We start from the raw sequence: 21,103 nt of genomic DNA on the forward strand, positions 1-21,103 counted from the left end.
ATTCTGTTACTAATAATCACTATATTACTATTCTGCAGTAAGCATCTCCTACAGTGCCCGGCCGCAGAGCTACCCCAGGGACTCTGGAGGCAGGAGGACAAACCGTAACCCTGAGTGAGAAGAGGGAGAACCAAACCTTGGTTCAATCAGTTGGTGCTGTTAGGGTCCTATTAGGGTGACAGTTTCATCTGTAAGTTTACTCATCTGTAAAATGGTGACGGAATATAGGATGGTTGGAGGAACTGGTGGAAAGCTCTAAAATGTTACAACAGTGTTAGCTCTTCTGGTTCAATAACATTTAGTTCTATGTGGATGTGTCGTCATCAATGAGCACTCGGTTTTTGTTCCTACATTTTTTGTATTTTTGTCCTCTGAGATATAGAAGTGGTATCTTTTTCTTCCAGATTTCTGGATTGGTAAAATTAAAAATCACACGTGTTCAGTTTGGTAAGTTATGGTATCCTGAGGATTGTCACCCACGGATTCAGAAATGAAACACACTGACAAGTCTACAGGAACCAAACTTTCTTCTTCCATTTGGGATTATTTCTCTTTTAGTTCCTTTGCCTTTTTTGTATCAGAGGTTATTGTAGGAATCCATTAATGAGGGTGGCGTAGAAATCCAGGTTTCCTCTGGAAAAGGTTATACACAAAAGGTATAAGATGACTGTAGTCCTTGAGAGCAGCAGTTGCCCTTTAGAAAGGATTGCATGTACTTTTCAGGGAAAATGCCTGGAAACTTTTTCTAAGGTCCTTGGAGATGCCAGTCCTGGGCATCCTGGACGAAGCCAGCTTCTTCAGCAGAGCCTGTTTCTGTGATGGTGACAAAACGTGTAGCATCCTCCCCTGGACTGAGGACTGAGATGAGATAGGGCCACTGATGTTGCCCCGTCTCCTTTCCAAAATCTGTGAATCTTCACCCTCATCCTTTCCTTCTTCCTCCCTGTTTCTAAAGAATGTCTTTCTCCTAGTGTAAGTGGAAGAGGCTCCAGCTTTGAAGTGACAGCGCATGACGTCCTGGCGTGAGGTCACCTGGGTGAGTGAACATGGGCCTGTTCTGAACCCCAGCCCGCCCCGTGCGCTGTATGAGGCTGGGGCGTCCAGGGTCTCTGGCTGCACAGACTCCTTGAGCAGTAGCTCTGCTCCGTTCATGGCCAGCATACCTGCTCTTCAGCCTGTCTCCTTTGTCCTAGAAACATGTCCTTGTCCTAAGCTGCCTTTTAGTTCCCCTGTAGCTGGAAACATAGTTCCTTCTAGAATTTACACGATCACACCAGTATGTCCAAGATCCGATTCACCACTGTTTCCCCATAAACAGGTTCCTGACTTGGAGCTCCTTTTTTATTCAGAAAAATCACATTGTTGAGCGCGTCTGTTCTGCTGCCCGCCAGCCATTTTGTCTCAGAGTTGGCGGAGAGGAATTGCTGGGCCCAGGACGCCTCTCACAGGTCAGTGTGTGTGAGTGGCTGTGAATATACATTCATAGTCACCACGGATGAATAAGGTGATGATGAAAACCCCATCATTTCCATGACTGTAAAACTGAGAAATGTATCGACTACTTAATTCCTCATAAAGAAAAACGTGCAGCAGCTAATTTATGGTTGTGGTGTGAAGAGGATGTGTCACTAAGCAACCCAGGGGAGATAGAGAAAGCGGGATGCTGAGTTCAAGGGCTTCCCGCAGGTGAACACCGGGGAGGCAGGTAGCTAGGATCACCCAGTGTAAACATCTGAGTGAGTGCAGACATGAAATAAATTAAAACGAAGCTACTGCCTATTAAATGGAAGCATAAATCATAAGTAATTTCCTCTAGCTTTATGAGATGGCGTCTGTCACTACCAGAAGGGCTGTATCCACAGCGGCAGTGGTCAACTGATAAACATGTCCTTCTGAACTGCCTGTCGTGGCTCCTGATAACTGGATGAAACCAGCAGCACAGAGGAAGAAAGACTCAAGACACATTTAGAGACAAATGAAACATCTTGATTATTTTATTTAATCTTCAAATTTTTCTGTCATAAGACAGGAATGCATGATAGAAATGGCTCAACATCTTCACATAAAACACTTGGATTCATTTTCATTCACAAGTTTTTCTAAAAACATCTATAATTTCATAATCCCACCCACTTCCAACCATAATCACAGATTTAATTGACTGTTAAACAGTAGTTGCCAGCAATAGAGAGCTGGAACGCTTTCTGCGTATTAGTAGTGTCTTTTTGAAACTACCACCCAAGATATCACAAATATCACGAATATAAATTTCATTGTACACAGCAACCCCAAAGGTGACTGATATCCCCAGATACACTCCCTGCTTGTCATGGAGAGCAGTATCCCCCACGTACTTTACAAAATGCTTTTTTCTTCTTCTAGAATTACTCGTTCATCTCCTATTATTTTGCAGGGTCTAGCACATGCTGACCTGATGATTCAGTCACCACAGCTAATAGGCAAAAAACACATGCCTGATACTGCTGCTGCCCTCTGATAATTATGTATAAACATACTGAAAAATGATGGGTTGCTTGAAGTCTCTCTTCTTTTGAAGAGAACTGCTTTGAGGTTTTTTTTTTCTGAACAGTTGTAAACAAAAGGAAAGAGATATACACAACATGTATCTGTACACAGAGAAACACACTGAGTATTTTCAATGTGGCGCGTATCTTCTTATGTAGAGAGAGACACGCAGAGTAAGTGTCTACACTCACTCACCCCTTCACACATACCCACACCCTTACATACAGCATCTGAATACGAATGTGGTGAGTGTCCTTGGGCGTTCACTGGAGTCTGTATGTTACCAGATGATGAAATACCTGACTTGTATTACTCCTGAGAAGATAGCAGAAGGGAATGACAGTTCTGAAGCACTTTGGAATGGCACAATCACGTAAACACTTGCATACTTAAGACTTCTGAACTCATCTGAAGTTTCTAAACATGATCTAACAACAACAAAAAGATATCAAAACAATGCAGCAAGTTAAAAAATAAGTCTTTTTATAATCAAAGTATAAACAAATATATAGGAAATGCATATTTGTAATTATTTTGAAAATAGGAGACACATACTTAAGAAAAACAATCGTCTGACAAAACTTAAAAAAAAAAACAACAAAAAACCAAAACTATCCACTGCATAAAAATACATGCACTGCCCCCAGTAGCAGAGGATAGTCACTCAGAACTGCAAGGCTTAAAGCAACTCCACCAGAGAAAAATCACCATATATATAGGAAGTCTATTAAGTATGCAATTTATAAAAAATTACTGTGACTACTGTCACACTTTTGTAAAAAAGAATTTGCAATTTGTTACTTTATCCCTCAATCTGTATAAAAATTACAACTAAACCAATGAATTTCAAGCACCAATTTAATCATTTAAACTTATTGTATTAATATTTCTGTTATTGAGGGAACAAATGATGATGAAGGCTAAGCTAATATTAGCCAAGTTTAGTTTTATAGGCATGTGGTTTTTTTCTCTTCCATTCACTTGAAAATGTTTAGGCCGGTAAAGGGATCCTTGGCGGAATCCATTATTTCTGAATCAATGGTTTAATATACATTAAAAGCTCTTTAACAAACCACTGCTTGCTTAATTCTAAGATAAAATAGATCTGCACACAGGGAATTCAGGGACTGTTCCTCACTCTGACTTAGAAAAGGCAGCACCTACATAGTAGACTAACAAGCACATCTGGACGTCTGCTGGCAGCATAAGAAAACGGTGTTATTATTCAGGAAGGCCATACCACTGCTCATAGCGATACTGAAGTTTTTCGTTAACTAAAAAATTTCCACTAGATATTTGGGGTGGGAGGGTCTCAGCAAGAGTTTTTTTTGGTTTTTGTTTTTCTGATTTTCAGCATCAGGAAAAAAAAAAAGCAGTCTGAGCCAGTAGATGAACAGGTGAGTAACAGTGTTTGTGATGTCTCTGGTTGTTCCTGAAGAAAACCTGTTCAGATAACGAGGGGTTTATTTTTAAATCTATATAACTGCTGTTTTTGTTTCCAGTATTTACATCATAACTACTCACATACACAGTAATTTCTGAGACATATTCAATGTTTCAGTCTTTTCCTACTATTAAGTTTGGTTAATTTTCAACACACGTCAAACCGAACCTTTAGGTTGACTGCATTTAAGAGACGGAAGATGAGATTGTTGAAAACAGATTATGTGGAAACCAAAACTCCATCAACAGTGATTCTTCATCACTTCTTGGCCTGTTATCTGAACTCTGCTATCACAAGACCACACGCAGTTGAAGGAGAAAGCGAGTCGCACTGCAGTCCTGGTGTTAGGACAGGGATGAGGGGTCTTGCTGGTCCCCAGGAAGAGCGGCTTTGCTCTGCTCCTCGCTTAGCTCACTGGCTAGCTCTTCATAAACAGGCTCACCGAGGTCTTCGCTGCCCCCCTCACTCTGCTCCTCACTGTGGTCTTCGCTGGGCTCCACGGTCTGTTCCAGGCTGTTCTCCAGAAGTGTGGGAGAACTGCTTATCCGACTTTCTTCTTCAGCTGTCTCATTTAAGGGCTGGGAAGGAGGCGGGGTGGGAGTATCAGACTGCACCACACTCTCGATGGAAGAGGGAGGGGCTCTGGTGAGTGGAGGATCCGCTAGAGTCTCATTTTGAGGCAAAGGTAACTTTTCCACAAGTTTCCACTGAATGATGCTCATGTCTTTCCCGCCAGTTGAAATCAGGTGACTGTCATTATGAGTAAAGCTGACATTGGTGACATGGCTGCTGTGGGCACTGTACTTGTGACTGGGAGCCTGTGTGAGATAAATCAGACAGCAGAATTAAATTCATTCCCTACATGCCTGCTTACAGCAGTGGGGGAGACTAGGTCAGGACGGTCAATTCAGCTCGTGACACAAGCTAAACAACTACAAATCACTGGCTGAAGAATAAAGCTAGCAGCAATTTCGTTTTAATACCTGTTTATGTGGGAAACAAAGTAACTGGACAATTGTACTTTTAGACTATGTTTAAAAAATGTCTCTTCTGGATGTCAGGTTGGTATACTTGTTAAGACTTTAGTGACTATTCTATCGAGCTGGCTAGGGGAGAATTTACTAGGTTGGTAGGATTATAGATGGTTTAGGAGTCTTATAATGTTGATCGTGTATCAAATAAAATATTTTAATATGTTCAGAAGAAATACAAAACTGCTAAGATGTCAAAATGAAAAAAATAAATAAAAATGAGTGAAATGTCATCAAGTGTCTTCTCTTTTACCATAATGAAGGAAAAGATGAGCACCGCCTGCATGGACGCTCACAGATGGCCCTGTTCTCTCCCCATGTGCACTCTAGCATCATGGAGACTAATTAGGAACCCTACGAATACTTTCCCACCATTGACACAAAATTATCCCCCAAACAAAAGGCCCAAAATATGACACTAGTGTTTACTAAGTTGGTTTTACCTTTGCTTTGGAGCAGGGGTACTGAAACAGATGGACTTTGCAAAAGTCATCAGCAACAGCTATCACCCTTCTGTTGTGGGATCGCACCAGCGCATTGATATCTGTCCCGTCAGATCCTTCTGGCCAGACACCTTTGATATGGAAACATGGTGGGGGGGTGCAGTGTTGGAAAAATTAGTCTGAAAAATACAACTGCCATGCTACATGTTTATTTTAGAATCTTATTAATTTTCATCTGTGTTCAGACTCTTAGCTGCTACATTTCCCTTACAGATTTCTTAGTGCCTCAATACTTCATTCAAATGGAATTTTATCTGAAATCTAACTAATTAAAATGAAATAACCTCAAGATTGAAAATTTAAGATTTTAAGACTCAAAAGTACTCACTAGTAACCAGCAGGTGGGGCTAATAAATATAGTTTGTCTCAACTTGACAATAAGCTCCTCAAAGTTTCTAGCTGAAGGGGAAATTCTCAGTTACTTCTGTACCAGAGTGCAGAAACAATGTGGGCACTAATTCTGCAAAGTGGACTCTGGGTAGTCTAAAATTTTCACTGCTCCTTTTCAGGCAGGCACTTTTTTAAAAAAACCTTTTTCTTTCTTAATGGAAAGGCAGAGGTCATAATCCACTAGTCTATCACGCTATCCATAAAATTTTCCTGGAACTACTATTTATGTCCAAAAGTCGACACAGCAAATTTAATTATTCTGAAATCATCCTGAGGTACTGGTGATGTTCAACATGATTAGCACAAATCCCTACTAGACTAAAAATAATATGTAACAGTTGAGAAGCTGGCTTCCTCTAGGTTCAATACTGCTCTAGAGAACAATTTTTTTTGGCAGGGGGGGCATTTAATTTGGTTAAGACAAAACACTTCGTAACACATTATTGACCAAGTAATTTTTGCAGAAACGAATGCCTGTGGCCAATGATTAGTTAGGTAAGTGAATACTGAAACATCTCTGGTCAATAACATTTGAGTAACAAAAGATTAGTATTAATATGTCTCTAGTTAATACATTAATTAACATCTCTTAATAAGTAAATTAAATATTGTTTCATTAAAATAACTAGGTTAGTTACTACCTATTGGCCACTGCTTCAGCTTCACCCAGAATAATGAATTTGTTTATGGCCTAGTCAGGATTATTTTAATTTCTTGCAAGCTTACTTAGTTGGCTTCTTCATCTCTATAGCGGTTAGTTTAGAACAAGTACCTATAATGGATTTTTTTTTTCTAATGCACACTGCATAAAGAAGCTACCACCAGGGTGGAGAGAGTCCAGCTTTCAGGAGGCAGAGACACACTGATAAGGGAAAAAACCCTCCTATTTTGGGTACTGCTTTAGGTGCTGGTGCCATATCCATATCCAGTATTCTAATTACAGAGTATACCATCTCTTTTTAATCCTAACTTTCTCAGAAGGAATACTACAGTCTGGCAAAGATTGAGAAAACTGTCAAAGGACATATTTCTAGAAATATTCAAAACATCATATTAGGAATGATCTCCACCTTTTTATCTTTAAATAACGTCTACTGAAAAATGCCTTCATATGTCAACCAATGGTAGTGGGAAAGCTGGACACCCACATGCAAAACCACAACCAGCTGCTGACAACCATGTGGAGACAGAAACCTGGTACGCTACTAGGAGGAAGGACGATGGCACAGCCACTATGGGAAACAGTCTAGCAGTTCCTCAAAAGGTCCAACACAGAATTACCATTTGACCCTGCAAATCCGCTCTTAGGTATATACCCAAGAGAATGAAACATGTCTACACTACAATTTGTACATTACTGTTTATGCCGGCATTATTTATAATAGCTGAAAAGTGGAAACGACCTAAGTGTCCATCAATTGATGAGGAACAATGTGGAACAGCTGTACATGGGGATATTCAGCCATAACAAAGTTCTGATACTTGCTACCACGTGATGAACCCTGAACACCCTGTGCTAAGGGAAAAAAGTCTGTTTCAATGAATCACATATTGTATGATTCCATTTATATGAACTGTTCTGAGTATGTGAATCATTAAAAAAAGGAGATCAGCGGTTGCTGGGAGGTTGTGGAAGGGTGAAGTAGGGGAGTGACTGCTCACGGGCAGAGAATTTCTTTCTGGGTGATGAAAATGGTCTAAAATTCAACAGTGATGATGGCTGCACAATCCGGTGAATATGCTGAAATAACCAAATTGTACAGTTTAAATAGGTTTATGGTATGTGATACTAAAGCTGTTATTTTGAAAATGCTTTTTACTAATTTGAAAGCTTCAATTTTCACCTGGAGGAAAAAATGTGAAAGGCAATCTATAATATTATGTAAATGCCTTTCCTTTTTAATTGTCTTTTATATTTATTATGGACCAATGGATTCTGTAGAGAATAAACCTTGTATTGGTTCAATCCTAATATATTTAACTTCTCTGAATTGGACATTAATAGCAGTTAACACAAAAGAACACATGTAGTACTAAATGAAGGAAGTCAAAGAGAGACATACACCGTTATGATATCTTATATGTGGAATCTAAAATATGACAAATTGGAAAAAAAAAATACGACAAATTGAACCCATCTATGAAACAGAATCACAGACACAGAGAACAGTCTGGTAGTTGCCAAGGGGGAGGGGTGTGAGAGGGTTGGACTGGCAGTTTGGGATTAGCAGATGCAAACTAGTATATATAATGAATAAACAAGGTCTTACTATACAGCATGGGGAACTATATTAATATCCTGTAACAAACCATAATGGAAAAGAATATGAAAAAGAATGTATGTGTATGAATAACTGAGTCTCTCTGCTAGATAGCAGAAATTAACACTGTAATTCAACTATACTTCAATAAAAAATAAAAGAATACATACAGACTATTTTTCATTTAGAAATTTAAGTATTACACAAAAAAACAGCACAAGACCGACTTTGCCCATCGAGTGCAACGAACTTACCGAAGACCTGGAAGCCCAGCACACAGGTGTATGTCGTCCAGTTGATGTCCTTACACTCTGACCGGTTTCTTATTAGTTTGCAGCCATGTTCAATGTCCCCTTTAGAAACAGGAGGTATAATCACAGTGCTTGTGTGCAAATGGATCTGAAAATGCATCTTGATTCAAACTAGCCATGTTTACTTGTATTTATAATCCATACACTGAAACATATTAAGACATAGTTGAGAGGAAAATAAAGTGTTTACCATGGTTTTAGATCCCTGGATCAGTAAGATCCCCTGGAGTAGGAAATGGCAAACCACTCCAGTATTCTTGCCTGGAAAACTCCAGGAACAGAGGAGGCTGGTGGGCTACAGTTCATGGGGTTGCAAACAGCCGGATGCAATGAACACGCACGCACACACAGAACTATACACTTTCCCACTGAAGTTATTCTTTTTTCTTTAAAAAGTATAAATGCCCATCCATTATACTCCTTCCTATCTCCAGGAAGAGCTGTTAAATACAGAACCATCCATGGCAGGGTCAGTGTCCTGAATAGTTTTGTATGACATTTGAATGAACTGATCACTTTGAGATTCTCAGTCCTTGGCCAGCTTTGTCATGTTAGAGGGGCCAGGGTGCAGTGGCCGCACATTTCAGATTTCATGGAGCCTGCTCTTCACTGCCCCCTGACAGACACACCTCAGCCGTATGTGATCATTCATACTTACAGTACAGGATCTCATAGTCTCCAGAGTTAGACATTATATACTTGTTGTCTGGGGACCAGTCAAGGTGTGTGATATAGCTGGAATGTCCCTAGGAAGTAACACATCAATCATTAGAATGTATTTAGAGTTCTGAATGAATGACAAGTAGTCTCACAGTTAATCAATACTGCCTTCTCGGTAGCCATTCACTGGCAATTCCTGAAGTAGAGCAGTATCGCGGCCTCTGGAACTAAATAAGGCTTATAGTTTGGAGCAGGTCTTTGGTTGGGAGCCAGAACTGCGGAACTGAAGAGAACTGACCACAGTGGGAACGGTCAGCACTCGGAGCCTGGGAGTATCCTGCTGGTGCTTCCACTTGGATACCATCACCGAGGACTACCAGTGCTACACTTCCAGGGAAGACAGTCTCTTAGAAGGCACTGAACAGACAGGAAAACCTCGGGCCTTATTTCAAGTCACTAGTGGCCCTAATAAGAGTGACTTCATTTTTGAGAATGAAATATTGGTTCCAGGTTGGATACAAAAAGAGTACAATTTTCCTGGCCTGTTTCTTGAGTACCCATGGCATGTGGAGATCTCCTAAAAAACTCTTATCTCCAAAGAATATGCTGGGGAAAAAGTTACCCAATAGCACACTCCCTCTGATCAACTGGATCCAATAGTTAATCATCTATCTGACTCTTTATACAAAAGGATAGATCTTTTTCTGCTTAGGTTTTACTAACACTGGGAATTCAAACAAAAAATTACTGAAGTGCCATACTATGCTGGCTTCACATGTAAGCATCTGATGACTTTCAATAAACAATTGCAGATAAATCACACAGGTCTTACAGTTTACACTAAAGCCAACAGAGACTCAAAATCACTTCTCTCCTGTACTCTGTATTAAAACATTTATTAATAATTTTGATTGTACTTTTTGAATTACTAGCTTTCTGCTCACATGGTTTTTATTTTTAAACTTAATAAATTCAGGGGTTTCCCTGGTGGCACGGTGGTAAAGAATCCACCTGCCAATGCAAGAGTCATGGGTTCGATCCCTGATCTTGGAAGACCCACATGCCTCGGAGCAACTAAACCCATGTGCCACAACTCCTGAGCCGGTGCTCTAGAACCCGGGAATCGCAATCACTGAAGCCTACGAGGCCTAGACCCTGTGCTCCACAAGAGAAGCCCCTGCAATGAGAAGCCCGACCCAAGCACTGCAACAAAGAACAGCACCCGATAGCCACAACTAGAGGAAAGCCCGTGCAACAGTGAAGACTCAGCACAGCCAAAAGTAAATTTTTAAAAAATGTTAATAAATTCAAAATACTTTTTAATGACTTACACATAAGTATTTTAATTATTCCAGAGCCTTCTGCAGTTCAACGACATGTCTTAAAACCTCCCTGGCGCTATAATCCACCACAGTGCTGTGGATTTACGTGAATTTGAGAACCATGAAGCTTCCTGAAGTCACTGGAGGTTAGGTGGTATGTCAGCAAACAGGTTAGGAATTACTTGCTAGGCATGTGGGAGACCTCCCAACTTAACAAGGTGATAATCAGTGCCAGTAAGATGTATATGGTCTGTGGGTATTTTCTGAATATGGCAGGAGGACGAGGTCACACAGATCTTCTTCACAGGGTTCATCAATCTGATGCCTGGCTGGCATCCAGGGAAGCCAAGCTTCTAAGATGAGAACACTGGCACTACATGAATGAAGGATTTAACTAATCACGGCAAAGTGCTGTCCTCCAGGAAGCATTCCTCCTCACAGAGTGTTTAAAAATACTGTTTGAATCTCTCTGAAGAGACTTCAATACTATTACTTAGAAAAGAATCAAAAGCATTGTAAGGATACATAACATTCATTTAATTCACATCTGTGTGGGACACGATGTATTTAGTTGGTAAAAAAAATCTAAATATCAAGTATTCTCAAAAAGAACTTCAGTAGGAAAAGTCCTCAAACTTAGAAAGCTATCAATTCACACTGGAAAACAAAGCATTTTTTCCCTGACATGGGGTCCAGTAAAGAAGCAAAGATGAGACGCGACTTTCAGCTAGGAATCTATGCTGCTGCCTTCCCAGATTCCACTTCAGAGCATCCTTGTCTCATCTAACTCACAGGCCAGCAAAGATACATGCACATGTTGGGGGAAAACCCCCTCAAGTGACCCCCGCATAGGCAAGACATGATTGGGAACAAACAAGTATACCTCCCAGAAGAGAAACAAGAGTATTCTAAGGTGGTATGTTCATTAGTGCCTTTAAGCAGCTGAATGGTGTAACCACAGTAACAATCACAAGTGATGGTGCCTGAGCATACACTCTGGAAAAGTCTGAAGCTAAATCTTCCGTTAATCACACAGAACGTCATCACTTATATCAGTACTTTGCAACCCTGGCTGTAGATTAATATTACCTGATGAGTTTTCAAAAAAAGTACTGAGGACTTGAGTTCATAGGGCACTAAATTTTTCCTAAGTAGGTGTCCAGGTGGATGCTTTGGGGTGGGGAGCCATGATGCTAAGCCATGGAGAGTCTGACAATGAAGTAGATTTGTAACAAGGGGCTTTCTTGGTTTGGATATTTGAAAAGCTTGTGGCAGTTTTTCAACAGGTGTCAAGTGTTGAGGGATCTGATTCTCAGAGAGCCCAATGACACTCCCCAAAGAATCAATTTTCTATTATCTAACAGGTCCTGACTGGTGGTAAAGAACCCATCTGCGAATGCAGGAGACATAAGAGATACAGGTTCAATCCCTGGGTGGGCAAGATCCCCTGGAGGCAACCCACTCCAGTGTTCTTGCCTGGACAATTCCATGAACAGAGGAACTTGGCAGGCTACAGTTCATAGGGTTGCAGAGAGTCAAGACACGACTGAATCAACTTAGCAGGTATCCCCTCACTATCTAGGGCAGTGACATCCACCAGACCTTTCTTTTTGCAGTGATGAAAACATGTGTATCTGTGCAGTCCAATGCAGCAGCAGCCAGCACCTGTGGCTCCTGAGTACTCAAAATGTGGCCAGTGTTCCCAGGGAACTGAATTGTAGTTAATTTCATAAAGTTGCGGTTAGTAGCTGTGACTCTGGACAATGCAGGCTGAGAAGAGCCCACTGTTTCTCTACTGATTTGAAATACCTCTTGAATTATCTAGTAAATTTCCACATAAACGGAGATCTGTTTTTGGACTCTCTTCTCTGTTCCATTAGTCTATCTACCTATTCCCAGCCAACTGTGATAGTTTTATAACGTGGAAAATCTCAGATGAACTTTAGAACCATTTTATCAAGTTCATAAATATCATGAAAATTTAAGTAAGAATGCATCAAATTTAGAGACTAATTTGTAGAGAACAGATATTTTGTCAAGTCTTTTCTTCCAGAAATACGTTATGTCTATTTTCCAGTTCTTGGTTTGTATTTCAGCCATGCTTCTTCACATAGCTTCCTGTGCTTTTCTTCCTAAGTCTATTCTCAAAGCATCGACAGTTTTTGTTATTATTGCAATTTTTGATGTGCTTTGCTGGTTTGAGAGAAAGCTAATTTCCAGAGGATCAGCCTTTCTAACTCAACCTTCAGAGTGTAGATATGTAAAGCATATTTATCCATTCCACTATCTCTCCTTTCCAGTGCCCAGCTAAAACCCTGTATTTGCTAACCTCTTTTGCAGTTATGGGTGGCAGAAGTCACTAAGTGGGGCTACTAGGGAAACTTTAGAACTGACTTAGGAGGAAGAATGTCTTTTTTCCCCTTGCTCTGATTCTTCCTGGAACCAGGACATGATGACTGGATTCCAGGAGCACCACACTGAGGATGATGGGAGTAGAAAGAAAGAAGAATCCGGAGTCCCTGATGACTTCTTTTAAATGAAAGCATAACCCCCATTTGTTTAAGCCGCAAAGGATTGCAACAGAATTCCTGTTACAGTAATATTGAAATATACACAACATTAGTTTTATGGGTAATTTTCTTGGTGATTTCCAGGTAGACAGTTTACAAGTCTTTTACTCTTCTCTTTGTATATATTTTTTCATTTACCAAAATCCTGACCAAAAAAGAAACATTTTACCAGCAATTCTTACCTATTTATAATGCTTTTTTAGTACATCACTGCAACTTGAATACACACTCTCTCTCCTGGGCTCAAATCTTGGAGTAGCAGTGTTAAAAGGCATGCAGGAGTTTGAGTCAAACAGAAAGCTACTATGTTGGCACTCAGGGACAGTTTCAGCTGCCTGCTTGTAATTTATTAGAGGGACACTTCCTAGAGTTCTAAGCCCAGGATGTTTCTGAAGCTATAGGGTCACTTAAATGTTAACTAGTAATAATAGGAAATACTGGAAACAAAATAGAAAACAGCATTTGTGTTTGGAACTTTGAGAGTAGATCCAGTTGCCACATTTAAAATCTTTACAGCAATCCTATAAAAGTAGGAACTATTATAATCTCCAATTTTAAGAATTAAGATTCAGAAATTAACTTGCCTAAAGTTGCAACCTAGACAGTGGCCAGGCAGCATTAGCCCAACCTTTTCTGTCCTATATCATAGCAGACAACAGATAAAAGCAGACATGAGGTTATAAGACCAGCTGGTGGAAGCAGACAGCAAGGAGAAGTGAGAGCTGGAAGCAAAGCACAGAACAGAAGATAATTAGAAAAGCAGAGCAGGTGAGCCTTTCATTATAGCCTCAAAATGTATTATAAAATTTCACAGTTCTTAAAGATATCTCAACATAATACGTTCATATGCTCTAAAGATACAAGCTGCCTAACTGGAGAAGGCTAAATAAGTGTCATGCAATTGATAAACCTGCCAGTTCTCAACACTTCCAGTGTCGTCTCACTGCCCAGTGTCACAGGCTGATCTTTCTGCATCGCACAGCACACTCACACACATATTAACAGATCTGAGGCGTTTCTGTACCTGGAGAAGTCTGCTCTACTGAGAGTCAGGGGAACAGGTTCAGGCCCCAGATCAGCCACTATGTCAAGATGCGCTCAAGGACAAGCCACTTACCTTCTTTGAAGACGGAAACTCAGGCTCTTGGTCTATAAAATGAGGTCTGAGCTAACGTGCTACTGTAGAATTTTATGATTCCACAAGATTACACTGTATTTGATAATATTCTACTTATTTAAGACATGGACTTTTAAAAACAGGTTGGGATAAAAAATAATTAAAATTTTGGTGCCTGGTAGGGTAAACTTAAGTAGTCTGAAAATCCCTTTTAGTGGAACATTTGATCATGCTATATATACATAATGAGACACTGTTACTCTACTATTCCATATCCCAACTGTTAAGATAATAAATTGATTAAAAGATGTAATTTAAATAAATTAATGGATGCCAATTCATAGTTTTTGTCAAAGTCAATAAAAATATTTTGGGTAAGTTATAAAATTACAAGGTTGCCTGTAGATCAGTTTATTGGCTGGTTTTGGCACATGGTACAAAATATGCTCCCCCCCAAGAAAAAAGAAAATAAACCAAAAAAGGCAGTAAGTCTCTTCTCTGAATAGTAAATGGCCTGGGTTTTACTTATGTATTTGCTTTTAAAAACGCATTATTTTATTCATTGCCCTAAAACTCTTCTGTGGTAAAGACTGTTGAAGAATCTGTGCCACTAACTCATCAAGTAATTTGATAATCCTAAACTGATTGCTAACACAGATACCAAACCACCTCATTTTCTAGAAAAACCATAGTTAACATATATTGAGTACATTTATTTGCCAAGCACTATTACAAGTATTTTATATGCCTTGTTTCAATCCAGTGAAGTAGAGAGTACTACTAAATTCACTCTATAAATGAGAAAACCAAAGTAGAAGGTTTTAAATAACTTGCCCAAGGTCACATTTGTGAGTGGTGAAATGAGAGTTAAAATCCAGGTAGTCCAATCCCAAGTTTATCCCCATAACCACTACGCTATACCTCCTGCCTTTTTTGTTCTGTCCTCACTTTGAATATGTACTTTTAGAGGACAATGAACAAATCTCAGGTGTATTCCCAGTGCCTGGAACACTTCCTGAGTTAGCAAACTGCCTGTGATAAGATAGGTACTCAGCATGTCTGTAACTGAACCTAAATTTCATCTTACAATGATAAAACCAATCAATCAGAAATGCAGTAAACTAAAGAAAGTATGCTTCTATTCTTCATAGAAATTATGTTCTGTTTAGTGCTACAGAGGTCACACGGAAACAAAACTGCAGTGTCAAGGATGGGTAGGATCATGGGACACCGAGCTTAAACATGAGAGGTACCCTTCCATTCCTGACTCACTTCATCTTAAAAAAGCATTCTTTTCTAAGGATTTCCTAAGGAAGTAGCTTTGATATCAGAAACTGCATTAAACTAGTAGTCAGAGAGAGAAAAGTATTAAACTTTCATCAAAGGAGAAATCTTTCTAGAACTGCAAGGGCACTGCAAAATTCTGCTCTCAGATGATGTCAATTTTCAAAGATAGAGACTAAAGTTTCAATCTGCTAAGTTTAAAGGTGATATACATCAATGCAAACATTTAACTCTTTTTAAGAAATAAAATTTTCCAATAATTTTATAGGTCAACTTATTTCCTTTCACTACTTACAGTGCACTTTCCATGTCTGCTATACTTTCTTCCATTTTCTGAGACTGCATAGAGGTAAATGAAGTTGTCATGAGATCCTACAGCCAGGAGGGTGCCATCTAGAATGAAACAAGAAAAAAAGTCAAATAGAGAAATACACCGACAGGTTTATTTACTGTCCCTTTACTGGACTGATACCAAATAATATTTTACAAATGTTAAATCTCATAAAATTAATTATTACTTGGTCTTTAATGAATGACTCTTTCCATCACTAAACATACTTGAAAACCAAATGGTTATCTAGTCAAGTGCACAATCCCTTCTTGGAAATGCTCCATGGGCCTTGGACTCGGATCTTGGCTTCATCTCTTTCTAGTTAGCTACAGACTAGGCCCAAGGAGGTTAACCTGGTTTTATAGGTTTAAGTATACAGGATTCATATAGCAAGCTGAGTGTACAACTGTTCATTTCAACCGAGGGCATGTGATCTCTTCAGTTCTGGGGTAGGTTCTCTTGGGAAGGGACCGTATTCTCTTCTATCATCTCCTCCATTGTACTTATCACATAACAGATGGTCAATAAAGTTCATTTGATCTTGGGGTTTTAAACGCTACATTTGAGCAGTTATTTGCTATTATACCATTGAAAAAAGTCAAACTAAAACAGAAAAGGTAACCTTTTCTTCTTCAAAATAACTCTTGCCAAACTTATAGCTCAAAGCAAATACTTTTCCTTCCTTGTTCAACATAGAGAATAGCATTCTCGGCTTCCTTTGATATGACTTAGAAGCCATCGAAAAGATCATTTGGATTTCACACTGATCCAGCAACTACTGGAATATATTTCTGAATATAAGAAAATGTCACTTGAACTGTGTGGATCAAAACCATATTACTACAGGGAAAAAGGTGTTGGAAACTTAATAAATATTCTGAATAAAATACAAAAGAATTACTCAAAGTAGCCAAATGAACTGACCACATTCTTATAATGAGTTGCTGAGTATTTTATCTAATTAACAAACCAATCATTCCTATGTAAACAGTAAAAAGCAAACTAAAGAGATTTTTTAAAGAACTTGAAGGGCCTATAAAATCTGTATTCTTTGAATATTATTATAAGTTGTTTTATATCCTCTTATATACAAAGAAAAGATTACTAAGTTTATTAACATTCAGCCTAATACCTATTCAAAATTCTAAGTAGGTGTAGTTTAAAAAAAAAAAGGTATTTGATTGCTCTGTATTCTGCTTTCAACTGCAAATGCAGTTGTAACAGTTTGTTCTAAATTTATGTTTGCTTGATGATTTAGAATACTGTTTAACTTTAGCAGATCTTTTGCAGTTTCCTAGAGCAGAATTAAATCTACTGTTGGGGAAACATATTCAATACTTAGCAACTTTAGAGAGCAGAGAAAAAAGTAGTCAGCATTACTGGAAGTGAAATATGCAACTACTGAGAAAAGCCGTAAATGCCCCAGGAGTGGGAGTAAACCTGCCTACCTACTGAGTAGCGCATCACCGAGAGCTGCTCATTCCCGTCTGTGTGGATAGAGACTAGATCTCTGCTTTCTGCATCCAGAACAAACCACCTGTTAGGAAGTAAAAAATCAACATTTTCCTCAGACATTAGCATTTATAGAAAAAAAATGGCTGCTGACTTTTTTCTCCCTTTAAAAAGAAATTTTAGAAGCTCCAATGGTGCAATCCGTTAGCGCGTGGTACATATAAAAAGAAATTTTAATAATGCCCTAAAGCTGGACACGTTACCCTTTTCTAATGAAGGATGAATTCATTTTGCAAAATGTTACTAGATGCAATATACTTAAACATATGGGCCTAGGCATGTTCTCATTTCTATTTAGGTATTCACTGAATGCCATGGTGTCTCTTTGAGAGGCACTATCCAAATAGAAAATGACAAAATGATCAGTGTTTCTGAAAATTACACTAGAGCCAGGGAAAAGGAAATGAGCTAATTAAAGCACAATTAAGTGCTAATCTCACCGATGGTGACTATGTATAATAGAGGAACTCAGAAGGAAAATAACAGCAGGCATAGAGAAATCTTTAGGGAGGATATATCAGTGGAATATGGGTTGAGCTGCACATTGAGGGTGAATTACAAGCAGTTCATGCAGGAGTGACAGCCGCACTGCCAGGGAGGTGGGAAGAAGCACGGATAGCATGACAGTGGGAGGGAAAGGCAGGCCATTCATTTGCTGAGATTTCAAAGGGACCAGCAGGGGGCACTCTACCTCTCCAATAACCCCAACACCAGCATATGCAAGCTCTTAAATTCTCTGAAAAGCAGTTTTTCAATCACATTTACAGGAAAAGTCAAAATGGAAAAGGTCTCTTGATAGGTAAAACAATGATTTATACCCAACTCCATAGTAAATGACTCTTATCAGACTCTTTTCTAAGAGCAGGGTGAGGTAAGGGGTACAAGGCGAAGACCGGGAACTAAGGAAGGACAACTAAAGGACACAAAAGAGAGGAGAGCAGGTTACAGACAGCAGGCACAGTTGGTTGGAGGAGCTTAGAGTTGAGACTGCCTGGTTCAGATCAGGCACTAAATAAATATTTACAGAATGGACAAATGAACAAATATAAATGTCTCAAACATGACAGATACTGTTTTAGTAAGAATTACGTAACTGAAATACTGTGTGTAAGAAGAAATGGTTGGAGTGGAAAGAATGGGACAAAATTGGAAAAATAAAATCACTATCTTAATTTCATGGAACTGAATGGGACGAATGAGCAGCAAGTTTTGTTCTTAATTACTCAGATGGGAAAAGTTCCACCACTGAATTCAACAGCAGGAGTCATAATGACAGTCCCTTCTAACCTTGAAGCATTGTAGTAAGTATCTGAAAAGAGACCACTATTCCTTCAAATAACTTGTGAGTCATGGGTTGAAATTTGTAGGTACTAGCCTAATTAATAATTCTGCCTTTTACTCAGTTAAGAGAAATAGCTTCTATTTGTAAATATCCAAGTTTATGAAAAGTCAATCAGCAGGAAACTGGCACTTTGAAGCCCCGGGCTCATGGTCTGATCATTTCTACTTCAAAAGGTGCATAAGGAACGTACTTTATTGCAACTGGACAGTATGCAGAGATTACAGGTTTCTTCTGAGAATGTAGTTCGTTCATCAATTTTTATGGCTGCCACCGTGAAACTACTCTTTAGCCAAGAAATGCCTGAAGAACAATGAGACACAATGCTGCTCTGTGGGCTTTAAGTTTTTAATGAGTTTATGTAAACACTTCACTATACTTTCTTAGGCATTTAAAATTACCAATTTTTATTTTGAAGAAGCCTCGACTGATATTGTTTACAGTTCAATCTTCCTAGGAAAACTGAAAACAATTTTACTGCTCTGAAAACTCTCTTTAAAAGTAATTTTTTTTAAAAAAGGCAATTTCCTGGTGGTCCAGCGGTTAGGACTCTGCACTTCCACTGCAGGGGGGCATGGGTCTGATTCCTGGTCGGGAACTATGATCCCACATGGCAAAAAAAAAAAAAAAAAAGTATTAAAAATCCTCCAGAATGTCTGTTGGTATATAATATGTAGAACCTAAAACTGAGTTATTTACTGGTGAGAGATGGTAGCTCTCAAAAAAGAAACAAACAACAATTAAAAAAAACAACAGAAAACCCTCTGCTTACTTTTTCCGTTTTTTTAATTGCACATGTGCGTGCTTAGTCACTCAGTTGTGTCTGACTCTTTGCAAACCCCTGGACTGTGGCCCATCAGGCTCCTCAGTCCAGGAGTATTCTCCAGGCAAGAATACTAGAGTGGGTTGCTATGCCTTTTCTCCAGGGGTACTTCCAGGCCCAGTAATCAAAGTGGGATCTTCTGCATTGTAGGCAGATTCTTTACCAGCTGAGCTATGTGGGAAGCTATCAGAGATTAATTCTTTCACTCGTGGCGAGTAAGTTTTAGTAATAATTAAAATAACTTTGTTGTGAAAAGTATACAGCAATAATTTTAAGGCTCCCACCCTTTTCAGTGCATGAATTCACATTCTACCTTCAGAAAAGACTTTCTAGCTCAGGACCTCTATCCTTAATGAAAGTATGGAGAAGTAAAGGAAATTTTCTACAAATAAATAATTTAAGTTTTCACTGTGCTGAATTGCATTCTCATTCTAATCTAGAGTATATACTCTGGAACCAAGCTTCTGCTTCAAAGAATCATTATGGGGCTCTATGTGGCCTAAAGGATCTTTCTAAATGGAACTGCTCAGCATCAGAGGTGGGAAATCTTTGGCCATATATTTAAACTAATTTGATTGTAAGTCAAATAACCGCACACACTACCACCATAATTTGATGATTAAAAAAAAAACACACACATATTGATTTCTTTAGTGGCAAAAGGAGAAGCATAAGATTTCAGAGCTGGAAAGTATCATATGTTAAAGTCTCTAAATGAATCTGTTATCTGTTCATAAAATGCATTAAAAAATATTCATCATCATATAAAGTGTATCCTCTGGGTGGCAGGTTTGTAACTTTTTCCCAACTGCTTTTATGATCATGAAGGATCATGACGTTTCAGAGCAGGGAGTAATCACTGAGGATGTGGGTGGTTTGGGATTTCATTCTATCAAATGTGCTGAGAATCAAAAGGAGAGGAACAGGTGAGAAAGGACAGAAAGGACTGAGGTGTATCTGAAGGACAACAACTTAACCACTCTGGCTGGAATGGTGAGGGAGAGATTTTTAATGGGCTTTAAACGCCAGGCTAAGAAGTCTGGATTCCACTGTTTAGCTATCAAGAGACCTTTAAGGAATGTTCTATTTTAGTTAGTTCATAGTTTCTTGCGTTGGCTCAATCCACTTCCGCTGTTTGATATGAGCTCCTGACTCTTCACTGCCTTCTTAAGATCTCAGAACTCCTACAAGGCAGGACCAGCTCCACCTCCTTTGGGAGGTGCTCTCTGACCACTCAGGTTCACAGTAATTTCTCTGTTGATCTTCAAGTATTACTGCTTGTTTATTCAAGTAATACAAGATCAATATGCAAAAAGAAGTTGTATTTACATATACCAGCAATGAATATTCCAAAAATGAAACTGAGAAAACAATTTCATTCAAAATGGCATCAAGAAAATGAAATACTTTGGTACAATTTAACAAACGTGCAAATTTGTACCCTAAAAACTAAAAACATCCTTGAAGAAAGTTGAAGATCTAAATAAATGGAAAAACACCTGTTCAGAAATTGGAAGGCTTAATATTATTAAAATAGTGACATATTCAAACTCATCTATAAAGAAGAAAACACTCCTTATCAAGGCTTCTTTGCAAAACTGACAAGCTGATCACGTAGAATTCAAGGAATCCTGAATAGCTAAAACCACCCCGAAAAAGAACAAAGTTGGAGGACTCAC

General features: G+C 38.9%; 1 protein-coding gene across 3 annotated transcripts in view; it reads right to left on the reverse strand.

Annotated features, from left to right (window-relative positions):
• Positions 1–1,976: 1,976 nt before the first annotated feature.
• Positions 1,977–21,103, reverse strand: part of EML4 (EMAP like 4) — a 151,976-nt gene continuing 132,849 nt past the window's right edge. For all 3 annotated transcript variants that reach the window (XM_061155528.1, XM_061155527.1, XM_061155526.1), the window contains 6 exons: positions 17,199–17,287; positions 15,715–15,812; positions 9,125–9,212; positions 8,410–8,508; positions 5,445–5,575; positions 1,977–4,788 (listed from right to left, as the gene is read on the reverse strand). In XM_061155528.1, coding sequence (XP_061011511.1) covers positions 4,315–4,788; positions 5,445–5,575; positions 8,410–8,508; positions 9,125–9,212; positions 15,715–15,812; positions 17,199–17,287 — 979 coding nt within the window. In that variant the 3' untranslated portion in view covers positions 1,977–4,314. The remainder of the gene's footprint in view (positions 4,789–5,444; positions 5,576–8,409; positions 8,509–9,124; positions 9,213–15,714; positions 15,813–17,198; positions 17,288–21,103) is intronic.

The sequence above is a fragment of the Dama dama genome, chromosome 11 (genome assembly GCF_033118175.1).
Source record: "Dama dama isolate Ldn47 chromosome 11, ASM3311817v1, whole genome shotgun sequence".
In the NCBI taxonomy this organism is placed as follows: Eukaryota; Metazoa; Chordata; class Mammalia; order Artiodactyla; family Cervidae; genus Dama; species Dama dama.